Consider the following 16,110-nt stretch of genomic DNA (forward strand, 5'->3'; position numbering starts at 1 on the left):
TCAATGATCTAATCAACTGAGAGCCTGACACCCAGAGGGTAACTTTAATACAAATGGCATTCACATGACAAAGGAACTGAAAGTGGTTTCAAACTGCTCTCATGCTGACCTAGTAAAAGACAGACAAACAAAATCTTCGTTAGAATGAAGCTGTGAATTGCAATGTGCCAAATTAACATTAAGACAAATGCAAATCTGCGAAGTGTGAATGACAAAAAGCACTCACATGTGTCAGGATACCGAGGATGTGTGATAGAAGAGATGCCTGATGCTCTCTGAAGACTGTTGTGTACACGTGAACCTTGAAATTAAGAGTCACACAATAATACGCAGCAGTGTGCCGTTCATGAAGCATGTGTGTCACTGTGTGTTTTTAACACAATTAGCTTTTTTGCCTTGAAGTCGAACCTTGTCTATTACAGTTCTGTGTTAACATATCTATGTGAAACTTAAATAGCAGGTCTTTCTGCTTGATGTAGTGAAATGATGTTCAGTTCATGTATGTCATATAATTGGTCATTCAGTTATAAATGTAATATGACAAATTCATTGACAAATATCAAAAACTGCTTCTGCAACAACATATTTGCATCAATTATCAATCCATGTGAAAAAGCAAATCCAGCAGATGTGCCTTTAAAAGAGGGAGAAAGTCCTTTTTATGAATAACATATGTGCACATACTACACATTCAGAGTGACTCAGCATTTCGGTCAAATTGGGGAGACTGGGGCTAATTGTCAGACTTTTCTCAAATTTATAAAGACAAATTTGTTTTTGTTTTTAAAAAGTAAACTACATGTGTATAAGCATTGCCTACCTTAAAGTATTGGTATGTTGTCATTACATAAGTTGTCACAATAGAAATGCCTTTCAAAATATTTTAAAGAGTAAATAATTCTGAAATACAAATCAACACCAGACCTCTATAACTCAACAAGTTTGAACAAGAGAAAATACAAAAGATATTATTATTAATATTAGTATTTTCTTGTACTAGTTGGTGAACGTTTAGCAGCATTTACCTGCACATTTTTAAACATAAACCGGAAACAATGAAAGTTCAAATTTGGAAAACAGGTTTCATGTTTTATCAGTAAAGTCGGTAGAGGCGTTAATTTATGCGCTGAATGACGCGTCACGAGTGTCACGTGACTCCTCGAAGGTGTTTAAAAGGCTCGCCGCTGCGTTCGATCCAGAACAGAGCACCTGCGGGTTTTAACTGTTTACATTCCGAGGAAGATAGTTTTCGCTAGTAAACACTTTTCTTCGCAGACACTTTATACATTTTTGTTTAATGTGAGTATTGTGACCTTAAACGTCATTAAGTAATATACTTTCTTCTTTACTTTAAGTTGTTTTGTTGAATGATTAAATGTAATGCAGAGCTGTATGTAACGCGAAAATATTCTTGTTTTGCAGACTTTGGAGTATGTTTTTGATTTGTACTGGTTTTAAAAGTTTCTCTATGGAACACCGTGGCACCAAAATTCAAGTTGAAAGTCATTTCAACCAGAGAGATACTTTTAGAGAATCTTGAAGTTCTCATCCAAAACGGTTGGTACAAAAAGTTTCGTAAAAGCGTTTATTCACTTGTTTTAACCTATACGGTTAATACAGTTGATATAATATTATGCCGGCATAACATAAATCGCCTTTTGTGTATATCCGCACTTCCTGTATTGAAGCTCCTTTGTGTGGTAGAAAGCGAACAAAGCGGCACAAGATGTAAACAGGATGGTGACGTCAGCGTATAGATTAACACGTCAGAGAGAACATGATGTTCCTTTTTGTTTGTTGACTTTACTGAACCTTTACATTTGCATATAATGGTCCCACCCCAAATTACTAACCTTTGTTTAATGAAACTAAGGAATTAAATGCAAACCATAAGCTTCAAAAGAAAGTAATCATTGTGTCTTCCTAATCCAGGTTAGGGTGGAGTTCACCTATCTTGTGTTCACTTCATTGGTTTTCAACACATTCTGTTTCAACTTTACATTCCTGTGATTCCAACTGCAATTCATCATGGTTGGATTCAGAGCTGGTGATGTGCCTCCTACAGCCACTGTGAAGTTTATTGGTGCAGGAACTGCAGCCTGCATTGCAGACCTCTTCACATTTCCATTGGACACCGCAAAAGTTAGACTTCAGGTGAGTCTTTGTAGAATTTGAGTACTTCGTTTAAATGACAAATTTTTACTTCTGTGACAGCTGAGCCAGCAGTTGAGTCTGGAGACAACAGATGCGTGTGATGACTTGACCCAGATCAACTTGCATCAACAAAAACTAACCTTTTGATTTCAGGTGGAGTGTTTAAAGTCAAACCTATACTGACATCAGCTTTATCTATCTCTCTTGACTCTTTACACTAGCAACGTAAGCAGGTCCAGGCCTTGATGATTGTCCTTGCTGACCCAGGATCACTATGGACCCTTTTAACCTGAAGATGCTGCTTCCCTCCCCTGTGATTCTGTAAAGTATCTCCATCCTCCTTTTGTTCTGTACAGATTCAGGGGGAGACCATAAGTCCCGTGAACACAGGCCATGGTCCAGTGAAATATCGTGGAGTGTTTGGCACGATCAGCACCATGGTGCGTGTCGAGGGGCCGCGCAGTCTCTACAGCGGATTGGTTGCGGGACTGCAGCGTCAGATGAGCTTTGCCTCTGTACGCATCGGCCTCTATGATTCCGTCAAGCAGTTTTACACCAAAGGCTCAGATCGTAAGTTGCCAAATGCTTGTATACAGGGAAGATTGCAAGACCTTTCATATTCATGCCATTCAATACATAATTTTCCTTAGACGTTGGGATTGGCAGTCGGCTGATGGCTGGGTGTACGACCGGAGCCATGGCAGTGGCTCTGGCCCAACCCACCGATGTGGTGAAGGTACGATTTCAGGCTCAGATCAGCGCTGGTGCCAATAAACGTTACCATGGTACTATGGATGCATATCGGACCATTGCAAAGGAAGAGGGGTTTCGTGGTTTGTGGAAAGGTGAGCCTGGACCAACTTGGGATGATAAAAATAAAGATAAGATCGAAGTTAATTTGGTTATAATATTAATAACTCCCTTTTTTTTTTGTAAAAAGGGAGTCAAAATGCATTGTACTAATTTACGGTTCATTTATATTATATTGAAAACTTTATTTGTGTATTATGTTGTCATCACCATGCTCTCCTTTATAATCTAATCTATACTTTTTAGGAACTGGCCCAAACATCACCCGCAATGCCATAGTAAACTGCACTGAGCTGGTGACCTATGATCTCATCAAAGATGCACTTCTAAAATCATCGCTGATGACCGGTAAGAAGAGACTGCAAAAAAGTGATTGCAAACCTAAGTGTCAGACGGTGACAGAAATATTTATAGCTGTTTTTCTTCACAGATGATCTTCCCTGCCACTTCACATCTGCATTTGGAGCTGGTTTCTGCACCACAGTTATTGCTTCTCCTGTTGATGTTGTGAAGACAAGATACATGAACTCTGCCCCGGGCCAGTACAGCAGTGCCCTCAACTGTGCTGTAGCCATGCTGACTAAAGAGGGACCAAAGGCTTTTTACAAGGGGTCAGCTCTATTTACCCACTATAGCTTTGCTGTAATGATTTGAGGATGAATGTTGAACTGACATCTGTTTGTTCTCTTTAGATTCATGCCATCGTTCCTGAGGCTGGGCTCCTGGAATGTGGTTATGTTTGTCACCTATGAACAGCTGAAACGGGCCATGATGGCAGCACGCCATAACTGGGCCACTCCTCTTTAGGTAGCTAGTGCATTTAGTTGAGCATTGCTGATGTGGTTCTGACTATCTCTTGGTGTGGGTTTTTTTTTTTTTTTTTTTTTTTTAAAAGGTTTTCTGTAAGAACTGTTTACATGTCCATTAAACTTGATTTTGAATTTTACTCTTATGACTTTCTTGTGCTAAAAAGGAGTCCCTTAACACCAATTTCAAATTAAAGTATTTTGAGTTGAAACGTATTTAATGTTTGTATTCATGACCGACTGGACTTTAAGATGCCTGAATGAGTTTGGATGAGAGGGCTTGTTTTAAAAGCCTTTTCTTCTCAGGCGAGAGCTTCTCTGGGAATTGTGTAATGAAGCGCATGATCAGGTCCCCTCTCTTGGACTGGTTGTTGGCTAGTGGCATTCCTTCCCCGGTCACAATTTTGGTGTACTGAGGGCTATAATATAAAGAAAAAACTATGACATTTTCATTAAGAAAACTACAGCGTTTTGTTGAATGACATTGAAGTATTTATTTGACCAATGTTAAAGAGGGAAGGAAATGGTTACTCACTGCACAATGTCATTGATGGGGATGTTGAGAAGCCTGCCATCTAGTGTCTCAACTTCTACTGAGAAACCAGTCAAAGCCTGCAGAGTTACCACAAATGTTTATTCAAAATTATATTAAACTAAAACAATGATTCAATTCAAGTGTTTGCTTTAGAGTGGAGCAGGTAATTTTTAAAGTCCTATTGGTCCGATTGAAAACCCTATCACATATTCCGCATGAAAACTAGACCAAAAAAGGAAAATCTGTTTGGTCATAAGCTATTTATCTACATGAAATATATTTTTTGCTTTAACTTTTTTTTTTACCTTCTCAAGAGAAATGTGTGCTGTGTAGTACAGATCATCATTTTGGCGAATAAAGCGTGGATGATGCTTTTGGCGTATGACAAAAACAATATCTGCTGGGATGTTGTTTGGTCCCTGTGGAGAAAAAAAACCTTACGTTCTGAGATGACTAAGATCAATTTAAAAACACAGTGAAATAAAATTGTGTTTAGCCATACCTGGTCTCCCTCTTTTGGAAATGTGATCCGCGTCCCTTCATTCCATCCTGCTTTTACAGTGAAGGTTAAAATTTTATCCCTGATGCTGGATGTGTGTCCATCTTCATTCATGACCTATATGAAACACATCTCTGAAATAAATTTCTCATGAGTCCAAATTATGGTATTTGTACACCTGCATGCAGAACTTACCCTACGGGATATCTTAATTTTTTTAGTGCATCCATAAAAAAGGTCCTCCAAGGCGAGGTGAAGGTCTCTCTCTATTGGTGGATCCTGTAGCTTTTCTTTTTGTCCACGCAAGCTCTTAAGAGCTGTGTTGTCCTCACTGCCATCATTGGTGAAAAAATCTATGACACATTACTAATAAGAGCTGGGGTTCTTCAAAACACCAAGACGGTATTACCTTATTCATTTAAGACTTAATTGCACCACACTATCTTTTGAAATCTACATTCAGGAAATTATACAAGAAGGTCATTCATAGAAGAAACAAAAATACAGCCTTTTCATCCAATAAAAATAACCTGCAAAAGGATTATCTCCTCCAAAAAACTGTCTGAATGTTTCATCGGCATTTCCATGGTACACATATCCCGATGACCAGGCGCCATTCACTCCCAGCTCAGACGGGATCCCTCCTTTTAAACCCTCCTCTCCAAACTTATCATATGTGGCCTTTTTACGTGCTACATTGGATTAAAAAAAAAACAGAAACACAGTGACCAGCTTACCAGGATAAAACTGAGGGCTGAACTTTGTGACATTTGGTACTGTTTCCTTTACAGAAATGGTACAGTCATAGGATGAGATAGTAATAGGCCTACTTTAATCCAAGTATATATGAAAAATAATAATTAATTACGAATATTTTTTCCATAGTACCTACAAGAATACCATTTCAGCAAGAATGTTCCCTTTTTGGGTTCACATTCTTTTAATGTGACAACAATACGAACTTATACACAGCGTTCTCTAAAGGATATGTAAGGTTTTCTCTTTATAGCTAATTACAAACTATTCTTGCCCGAACTTTCTAGGAACCAAACATGTAGGGAAACATTACCGTTACAATACCAAACCGTCTATAGTAAGCATTGCAACGCTGTGTCGCATATTCAAGAGCTGTTGTGGGGTTGTTTTGTGTATTTTATTTTAAGTTTGTTTTTAATAATTTGTCTTGTGAACTCACGTTCGCTTAGCACGTCATACGCCTCCGCGAGCAGAGTGAAGCGCTCGGCGCCGCGCGCGTGGCTGCTGCTGCGCGGGTGATGCTTCAGCGCGAGCCGCCGGTAGCTGATACACAAATAAAACGTCCTCAAAATGATAATATACCATATCGTTTTCTGCTTTTAATTAAGTGTATACCACTGATCTATATATATATATATATATATATATATATATATATATATATATATATATAACTATATATAACTATATTCTATATTATAGATCAGTGGTGTATACACATAATACTACTTAGAAACAAAACAAATAGTAACTTACGCCTTCTTTATGTCAGCATCAGTGGCGTTGCGGTTTATTTCCAAAACAGCGTAATAGTCTCTTCCCATGGCCTGGTTATTTAACTCAATCTTTACACTCTAACTGTATTGACGCACAAATGCAAAGCCGAATTTCCTAAGCAGGAATGAACTTTATTGTGCCCTTTCTGATGAGTTTGTTTACTGTTGTCAAAAAAGTTGCTATGGAAACGGAGCCTGGAACTCTGGGAAATGCGTTTTTCTCAGATCAGTGGTCCTTCTAAAATTAGAACACTGCCAATAACAGTGATGTGATATATATAGAGGATTCATTTAAACTAGTGCTGTTAAACGATTAGTCGCGTCCAAAATAAAAGTTTTTGTTATATAAATGCAAACACATGCATGTATATATTAAAAAATATATGTTTATATAATTTCTAATATAAATCATATGAATATACATATACATTCAAAATATATACTGTGTGTGCTTTATATATACATAATAAATATACACAGTGCACACACATATTTTATGTAAACAAAAACGTATTTAAACACTCCTCAAATTACTGTTATTGCTTTCAAAAGAAAATAAAAATGACTAAATATGGAAAACATTCATGGGGTAGTATATTGCTTCACAAACTCATTACAACACATGATGTAGAAAACTGTCTGACACTTGTTATTTCACATTAAATTAAAAAATTTTTTTTTTTTATTAATTATTAATTTTTGCAAGAAGTCCCTCAAGCTCAGGTCTTGTCTTGAACCGGGCTTGAAAATCTGTATCCGAGTGCTAGGGGGGAAAAAAATAATAAATTAAGCCTAACAATTACCATACAAGTTTATGGAAGTGTCAAATGCAGCCAGAAAGATTTAAACTAAACATAAGAACAGTGTCAATAAGTGTAAAGTGTAATTTTCTAACCTGCTTTACACAGAATCGGACCCCCTCAGGCTGGTTCTTCAGAACAACGTCCATAAATATGGGAAAAAGTGTTGCCTTCATTTCACTGATCTATAACAACACACCACCAAGAAATCTGTTATAGCTACATGACCCCAGTATCAATTACAATCAATCATACAATTTAGTAATGTATTCATACGCCCAAACACGAACTCAAAGCATTCACCTGAACAATACGCTCATGGGTTTTCAGGACTGCATCTACATACATCTTAGTGCCTTGCTCCTGCATCACCATGACCTCTGTGCTTTTCGTAGGCCGGGCATAGCTTTCAAACATAAATGAGATCATTAATTTCACCACTTCCTAATAATATTAATAAGATGTACAATTAAACTGATTAAAACAATTATAAATTAATTAAACTACAATAAATAATTTCTCTCTGTCCCACCTTTCATCGACTTTGATGTCCAAATGATTGCAGAGATTGTGGATGTACTGGGAATAATGTTCCACTAGAGTCATGTCATAACCGGAGACACACATTAAACACACCAAACTCAGTTGCCGTTGCCGCTTTGATTTGCTTCGCCTGAACTCTGTCCTTCTTCTTCTTTGGCTGAAAGAATATAAATAATTTAGAACATGTTATTGACTGGCAGTGAAAACAATTATACAGATTTGTACATTGTACATTATAACAAATTTGTTCGTTACAACATTTATACATTGTTCCTGTGGCTCAGTGGTAGAGCATTGCATTAGAAGCGCAAAATGCTGTGGTTTCAATTCCCAGAGAACACACATACTGATTAAAAAAATTGTATGGCCTGGATAAAAGTGCCTGCTAAATGCATAAAATGAAGAAAAAATTTTTAAATAATGGACAAATCTTTAGGTCTTACCAATACTTTTGGAAGAAGATGTCGGTATTTTCCAATACCATGTGTGGGCATTGATCTATACTGTCTGTTAGTCAATAATACACCTGTTTAGACAGAAAAACATCACTTGATTACTGTCAGTTACCTATACATGTACACACATACATATATGAAAATGAAACATATAACAACAGATTCTCTAACCCAAAGGCATCTGTGTAGTTAACACCTGACTTCTGTGACATTAGAGAGAGAAAAAAAAACACTGATTCATTGTAAAACATCACTTTAATATATATGTAGATAGATAGATAGATATCAAAGATTAATGTAGCATATATAAAAATAAAATGAGACTTACTGAACCGATGATGCTGCACACAACAGCGCCCGTGTGTTCTGCAACAATAAAACCTGAAACAAAAGATTTGCACAAACCAAAAATATGATTATAAATACAGCAAACTTACAAAAATATATAATACACTTATATCTGCTCTTCTTCTACGACCTTTGGCATGTATCACTGCAAAACATCAACAACTTAGAATGCCATACTCTAAATACTGCACCTTGTTCAGTAAAGTGTTCATTGTTTCACGCTAATATTTTAATTCAGCGATAAAGTTTGAAGAGAAGTAGCCAAAACCTGTAGATATGACTGCAAGAGGCGCATCAACGTCTATGCATGTACTGCACCGATCTTCTTCACGGACTTCAGCAGGTGAATGAACGCTCGCTCGGTGCATTGTTGCCACCTGCTGGAGCAGAAGCGTCACAGAGTTTGCGATTAAAACCTGTTTTGTTTGTTTTAGCATTTTATACGTCATTACTGTTTTTGCTGAAATATTAATTAGAAAAACAAAATTCACAAAATTGTCTTAATATCAACCTATTCTACACTAGGCACTTGAAATTATCATAAACAAACTCGAACACAGAAAGCAAGCATTAGTGTAATTTATCTTGTATTTGCGCACAATTGCATTATATCTTAAAATCGGCAGCGACAGAGTTATTAAATCCTTGCAAACTCCTAATTTGCACAGTTCAAGGGTTAATGGAATGCGATGATGCAGTGCAGTGACATGGCAGTGACGTGGCGATTGCAAAGCTCAATCTAACCTGTTTGGTGTCCCGCCTCGTTTCCATATATAGACAACATTTACATAAATAACAATTTAACTTTCATGAGCAAATACATTTTAAGAACTCAAAAGCATAGATCACATTTGAACACGGATGCGCATTAAACAATTCAGCGAGCTTGTTCAATTTACATATTATTAAGAAAAGACATCACATGAAATATAACGCTCAAAAAATAATAAATCATATGACGAATGGTAATGACATGACAATAGTTTCAGTGTGACCTAATTAATTATCCACCACTGTGTTAGACAAGAACAACATATTGAATGGACGCATTTATAGTTTTCTCTCAAATTCTATAGGCTGAACTGAGCTGTCAATCACGCCTCTGTGAGAGTCACGTTAGGTTAGGTTGCGGCGTAGAACTGGGCCTGGATAGGCGTAAAGTAAAGTCTCGAACCGACCTGAATTGGAGGAATAGGGATAACGTTACTGGAGGATTTATTTTATTTTCTTAAGACTATTTTAATAGTTATAGCAACACATTCACACGCACGTTAGACCAAGCGGAACCGGCAGCATGTCTGCAACAGGAGATTTCGGCAACCCACTCCGCAAATTCAAGCTGGTGTTTCTGGGAGAACAGAGCGGTGAGATTCGAACCGAGCCTACTGGACCTGCTCCAGTCTCTCTTTCTTCATGAGTGTGTGTTTGTATATATGACAGTTTGAATTTCTGCTTACATATCTGTGTGTGTTTGTAACATTATGAGTGAATGTGTGTATCTTGAATGAATGTATCGTATTGCAAAATATATATACTACTTTTTATTAATTTATGTAATACATGTGTGTGTGTGTGTGTGTGTGTGTGTGTGTGTGTGTGTATATATGTGTGTGTATATATGTGTGTGTATATATGTGTGTGTATATATGTGTGTGTATATATGTGTGTATATATATGTGTGTATATATATGTGTGTATATATATATGTGTATATATGTATGTATGTATGTATATATGTATATATATATATATATATATATATATATATATATATATATATATGTGTGTGTGTGTGTGTGTGTGTGTGTGTGTGTGTGTGTGTGGGTAAGATAGAAGTATTACAAAATATATTGCTAGATGGTAGATTCTGGAATAAATATTATGGAGAAAATTTTATGTATTATTCTGTAGTACAATATAATCTGACCTTTTTTGTGCCAAATATCCATATGTGTGTTGGAATGTGTGCGCATATTTTGTTATACTTTTGATAATTTGCTCACAAATATAGTGAAACCCTGTCCAAAACCAACTTGTGTTTTGAAGCCTTCATACATCAGCCAAAACTATAAATATCTCATAAACAGCGGCTAGGTTACTATAAAGTCTGGTCTTGAACTTGTTTTCACAGTGTATTTTTGTCTGTCTCCTGTGTGAACAAGATATTCACATGCATGACTCTGCTTTTCTGACATACTAAAGTTATGTGGATCTTCTAACTATTGAACACTCACGTTTCAAATGGTGTTAGGCTACTGAAAAAATTACTGGCCCCAGAATTCAACAGTATGGCGGAGTTCTATGTAAATCAAGATAAAGCATAAACAAAGATCATTTGGCTTTTTTTAATTTTTTAAACTTTAGTTAAACTAGATGTGTAAAAACAGATTTTGGGGGTTTCTAATTTAAGTAAACAATGCAAATATTCAAACTGTTTGCATATATTTACATAGATACTGATGCATGTGTTCATTTCACATGCAGTTTTTAAATCTATTTTATCTTATGTTTCATTCATGTGAGAAGAATCTGAAGTGAATCCGCAATGAATGTGGACAGATTTTTGCTTTCATGTAGACATTTGCTTCAGTCAGTTTTTTTAAAAGTTGTGATTTTGGAAAGAAATCTATTAACATGACAGCATCAAATGTTAAGTGTCTCAAAGGATGTATACACATGACATGGACATTTTATTTGTGTCCCTGGATGGATCTGTTCCTTCTAGGAAAATCTATTGACATTAAAAGTGCTGATCACTGATGCAGAAATGTCTCTGAATAAGAGTTGGCATACAGGTCACAACTTCACAATGATGTTATAAAGATATGTAATGTTTTGATAGTAACCAGTTAATTTCTCATTTGATTTTGCAGTGGGAAAGACATCTTTAATTACCAGATTTATGTATGACAGTTTCGATAATACCTACCAGGTGAGTGAATATTTTTTCAGACTCATTCTGCAACTTTACACAATGCATGAAATATTCTTTGAACTGGATGTTTCTGCATAAAGTAGTGTATTTTGTCCTGAAAATTTAGTTTCCTTGCTTTAAATTTTCAGGCCACGATAGGAATCGATTTCTTGTCAAAAACAATGTATCTTGAGGACAGAACAGTAAGTAAAATCTTTTTCTTTTTTTTCTAACCGTAAATGCACATGCCTTTCAGTATTTAAATTTGTTTTACTAAATTGCAGGAACATATTAGTTTTGTATAATAATTTTACCGGTGTGTAAATGTCAGGGATGCTATTTGTTGATGACATTGGTTTACATTGCATGTTATGTCATTTTTAAAAACATTTTTAAGTCCGCTAACATTGCTATATTTATACTGTTGTAAAACAATGCTGTTACATTGTGTTAATTTTCTTTAAATTATATTATTATTATAATTAATTTAATTTATAAAACTGAGTTTACCATGAACTTTGCTGATATGGTGTGGAATAAATGATGGAATCAATAATTATGATTGTAATGCATTCTACATTAAATGTACTTGTATTTAACTATGCCTATTATTATAGAAAATACTTTTATATTGATTTGACAAATCAATATTTGGTTCTTCTAATTACATATTATGATTGCATTATGCATGAAATTAATTGTACATCACATTGTTCTTCTTGTGAAGGCCTAGTATTTTTATTTTATTTGTTGAACATTAATGTAAACATTTATATTGTGATGTGTCTGTAAAAAACCCAACACAAACCGCACCGTGAGAAACTCCTGTGCCCCTTTCCTGTGGTGTGTCCCCTATTTGTTTACATGTGTATGTTTCCTCGTGTAAAGAATTGTTTAGTTTTTTCTTTTGCATGGGAAGGTTTTTCTCTGAAGATCTGCAGTCTGGATAACATAACCCAACCCTTAACCTGTCCTAACATGAGCCCATCCGAAGACTTAAAACTTAACCCTTAACTTTAATCCGTTCCCTAGCCCAAATCCTGACCTCGAAGTCCTTTCAGTCCACTTTGCTTTTTCTTATTCCTTACATTTCATTCCACTCTTTTTTTTTAATCTATCATTTTTCCTTTTGAATGTTACATTTTCCCCCTTTTTTCCTTTATTCTCCTTTTTTTTTCTTTTGTTTGTTTTCCATTCACACAGATCAGGCTGCAGCTTTGGGACACAGCGGGACAGGAGCGTTTCCGTAGCCTCATTCCCAGTTACATCAGAGACTCTGCTGCTGCTGTTGTAGTTTACGACATCACAAGTAGGTATCTGAGACCCGCACTGCGTCCAGTTCCCCTCTTCTTACCTCTTCCCCTTTCTCCCCCACTCTCTCTCTCTCTCTCTCTCTCTCTCTCTCTGCTGGATCTCTGGTGCTAAAATATTTGGCCAGGTGCGGCTGCAGCTTTGGGACACAGCAGGACAGGAGCGTTTCCGCAGTCTGATTCCCAGCTATATCCGGGACTCTACGGTTGCTGTGGTAGTCTATGACATCACAAGTGAGTGTGGATCCTAGGCCGGGGAACTTAAGGAAGAGGAAAGCTATCTGTCATCTCAGCGCAGCCTCTCTTTTTCTGTTACACCATATTTGTTTTCATGTCATTTCATTCTCTTTTTATGGCTTGTTTTTAGTTTTGCAATTGCAATTCAGTCTTAAGAACTGAGAGAACATAATTTGTTTTGTATGTATTTACATTTAAAGGTTAACAGATCTTTGTGTCACTGTAGCTGCTAATAAAACAATAAAAAGACATGAAATATATAAAGACAAAAATTCCATATATTTTTAAAAAGAATAGATGGCGGCTGTGGTCAGAAGTTAATTATACATCCTCAGTACTCAAAAGTAAGTTCCTACTAACAATTTCACTAGTCTATCCAGTTTTTTTTTTAAACCATTATTTTTAGGAATGCATTTTTATATATGCTAAAAATGTTGTTTTCTTAATTCTTTGGTTCACTTAAAAAATATTTGAATTATTTATAAAATGAATATGCATTCATTGACCATTTTACAGACTGATGAAATGTAGTTGATTTATATGCAAGATAATTTGTCTATTTCTTTTCAGATTAACTCTTTCTGCAGACCACGTTCCTGTGACAGATTCATGAGCACAGAGACACTTCCAGCTTTAGAACTTTCTCCTTTCTTTCCTCTTATTTTTATCCCTGTTTGTTTTTTTTTCTGTCTTTGAGTTGTGTCTCCGTTTATGATCCTGGGATTCCCTCTAATAGACCCCTGAGGCTCATCCTGATTATTAACCCAGTGTTTCTGAAATACCCCGACAGATGTCAACTCGTTCCAGCAGACCACCAAATGGATTGATGATGTCAGAACGGAAAGGGGAAGTGATGTCATAATCATGCTGGTGGGAAACAAAACAGACCTTGCAGATAAAAGGTATGTTCAAATAGTTGCGTTTGTTACACTATTAAATTGTGTTCAGCCAGTATATATTATTATTTTACAGTATTACTGTTTTTTGATCAAATAAATGTAGCATTGTTCAGAATAAGAGACTTTAAAAAAAAAAAAAAAAAAAAATCTTACAGCCCCCAAACCTTTGCTTAAGGTATTGTGTGTGCACAAAATTGCTGCAATTAAATTGTATTTTATGCAATATTTACATAAAATTTACTAAAGTACCAGAAATGTATCTAATGACAAAAACATCTTTTTTTTAATGACCCAAAGTGATACTAATACTCTCTTAATCTGCTCAAAGGAGCAAAGTATCAGAAGTAGGGAAATATTAATTCCATGTTTTTTGGGGATAATTTCAGGCAAGTTTCTATTGAGGAAGGGGAGAGGAAAGCCAAAGAACTGAATGTAATGTTTATTGAGACTAGCGCTAAAGCCGGATACAACGTCAAACAGGTGAGTGAAACTTGAGATTTAACTTGAATCAACAACATACAAGTATATACTTTGATGATTAAAAATTAAACCCTGCATTAAATTATAAAATGATTTTTTTAGTGATTATTCAAAAACGGCATTACTGTACATTTCCCTTGTCTTCAGAAAAGCCAGATGATGAAATATTCAACTTTTCGGAATGCAAACCATCTCAGATACACCCACACACTGCTTGTTTTTTCTAATCCTGTTGTGAGAGTTTAATAAAGGGGCTTGTGTTTGTCTCGTCTAGCTTTTCCGGCGTGTAGCAGCAGCTCTTCCTGGTATGGAGAGCACACAAGACAAGAGCAGAGAGGACAGTATCCTACACAAATACAAAAATATGCATACTTTTACATATATAATTGGGCTTTTCACACTTGCAATTGCTTGTTTTACTACTTGATTGTATGTGTTGTAGTGTAAACAGACTACAAAACATTGTGTGTTTCCTTAATTCCTTTTTCCTTCAGTGATCGATATAAAATTGGAAAAGCCACCAGAGCAGCCAGTCAGCGAAGGCGGCTGTTCTTGCTGAGGATTCAGTCGACATTTCTGTGCCGTGTCTCTTATTGTCGCTCTTAGTTGCACTCACAGCATCTCTCTGGATATTCCGCAGAAGCACCGCCCACCTGGAGGCAGTAGAACACTACTCGCCCGTCACCCTCGTTACCGCTGACCCACTCAGATGACTTTAAATTCGAAAGCACAATGTGGATGTGTGTGCTGTTGCTTCTCTGTTAATTGTTTCCGTTAATCCCACACCTTTTGTGGTGTTTTTGTTTTTCACTCTCAAAACACTTTATAAAGTGTTGTTTTTGTCCATGTTCCGTTTTATGTGAAATAATACTTATATTACTGTAATAATGGCGTGAATAGGAACAAAACAATAGAAATAAATGAAATTACCGAACTGATCTTTCCAGATTCACGATGGATGAAATGTTTGCGGGTGTTTTTGGAAATGTTCTAGTCTAGGTTTCATCGTATGTGGCTATGAGGCGTTACTTCTGTGACGTTGCTAATGTCTCTTCTTTATAAGGAAGAACAGAAAGTGTAAAAACAAATGTTTTTGGAATTTGGGAGGAACAAGTGCTGCTTTTAGCTCAGTTGACTCTCAAGCATTGCGTCTTTTTTTTTTTCTTAGATGTCATTTCTTATTTTGAGCATTAGAAAGCCTATAGCTTAGTCAAAGAAAGAGAACTACAGTAATTGTAAAGAAATATTATGTATATTAATGGAAGTATCAGTTTAAGAGATAATATGCAGACATTGCCTTTGATGGTTTGTTTTTGGGGCTTCCACTGTTTTTCTTTTTTTTTTTATTAGCATTGTAAAGTTTGATTTATTGTAATAATGACACACTAGATATGATTTGTTGACTCGACCATGAACCCTAATATTTATTTGTAATGTCTTTGTTTTGTTTTTAAACTGCTTGGTTTTTCATAATTTGTAGACGTGCTTTTAGACATTCTGGCCCAAAGCACCTGCCACGTTTGTTTTTTGTTGAATATACAGTGATGAGTTTGTCCTCCGACTGATCTAAACGTTTTTAATATATAGTGCATTTTGTTTGGTCGTTGTCTTGATACGGTCTCATACATTTCGAATGGATTTTAACCAGTTTCATCTGGCGACACTGCTTGACACCAATGCTCATTATTTGCACAGCTAAAATTGATCAACATCTTGAGATGTCCCTAATAAAATCTTGTATTTAGCACAAGTGTTTGTTTTTTTTTTCTTGATGGATAATGTAAAACT

General features: G+C 35.9%; 3 protein-coding genes, 1 long non-coding RNA gene and 1 pseudogene across 5 annotated transcripts; 2 read left to right on the forward strand and 3 right to left on the reverse strand.

Annotated features, from left to right (window-relative positions):
• Positions 1-10: 10 nt before the first annotated feature.
• On the reverse strand, positions 11-1,218 carry LOC127966525 (uncharacterized). The gene is made up of 3 exons (XR_008155637.1): positions 821-1,218; positions 227-301; positions 11-109 (listed from the first exon to the last, which is right to left on the reverse strand). It is a non-coding gene; the product is annotated as an uncharacterized LOC127966525 (long non-coding RNA).
• On the forward strand, positions 1,152-4,806 carry LOC127966520 (mitochondrial uncoupling protein 2). Its single transcript, XM_052567554.1, has 8 exons — positions 1,152-1,299; positions 1,423-1,557; positions 1,933-2,154; positions 2,511-2,724; positions 2,805-2,999; positions 3,211-3,312; positions 3,395-3,575; positions 3,657-4,806. Exons 3-8 carry the CDS (start codon positions 2,029-2,031, stop codon positions 3,769-3,771), a joined length of 933 nt encoding a protein of 310 aa, XP_052423514.1. The 5' UTR covers positions 1,152-1,299; positions 1,423-1,557; positions 1,933-2,028; the 3' UTR covers positions 3,772-4,806.
• On the reverse strand, positions 3,857-6,501 carry dnajb13 (DnaJ heat shock protein family (Hsp40) member B13). Its single transcript, XM_052567553.1, has 8 exons — positions 6,317-6,501; positions 6,000-6,103; positions 5,335-5,496; positions 5,000-5,157; positions 4,808-4,921; positions 4,611-4,724; positions 4,306-4,382; positions 3,857-4,189 (listed from the first exon to the last, which is right to left on the reverse strand). The coding sequence occupies exons 1-8, from the start codon at positions 6,382-6,384 to the stop codon at positions 4,018-4,020; spliced, it is 969 nt and encodes a 322-aa protein (XP_052423513.1). The 5' UTR covers positions 6,385-6,501; the 3' UTR covers positions 3,857-4,017.
• A 331-nt stretch (positions 6,502-6,832) lies between these two features.
• On the reverse strand, positions 6,833-8,809 carry LOC127966522 (39S ribosomal protein L48, mitochondrial-like; annotated as a pseudogene).
• Positions 8,810-9,569: 760 nt separating this feature from the next.
• Positions 9,570-16,072, forward strand: rab6a (RAB6A, member RAS oncogene family). Of its 2 annotated transcripts, none has more exons than XM_052567557.1 (8): positions 9,570-9,846; positions 11,356-11,414; positions 11,546-11,599; positions 12,835-12,940; positions 13,734-13,845; positions 14,229-14,322; positions 14,597-14,663; positions 14,817-16,072. In XM_052567557.1, exons 1-8 carry the CDS (start codon positions 9,777-9,779, stop codon positions 14,879-14,881), a joined length of 627 nt encoding a protein of 208 aa, XP_052423517.1. In that variant the 5' UTR covers positions 9,570-9,776; the 3' UTR covers positions 14,882-16,072. The 2 variants fall into 2 exon arrangements, with proteins under 2 accessions (XP_052423517.1, XP_052423516.1); XM_052567556.1 differs by lacking the exon at positions 12,835-12,940 and adding an exon at positions 12,600-12,705 and having other exon boundaries at positions 9,589-9,846.
• The last annotated feature ends 38 nt before the right edge of the window (positions 16,073-16,110 follow it).

Source organism: Carassius gibelio, chromosome B10 (genome assembly GCF_023724105.1).
Source record: "Carassius gibelio isolate Cgi1373 ecotype wild population from Czech Republic chromosome B10, carGib1.2-hapl.c, whole genome shotgun sequence".
Lineage (NCBI taxonomy): Eukaryota > Metazoa > Chordata > Actinopteri > Cypriniformes > Cyprinidae > Carassius > Carassius gibelio.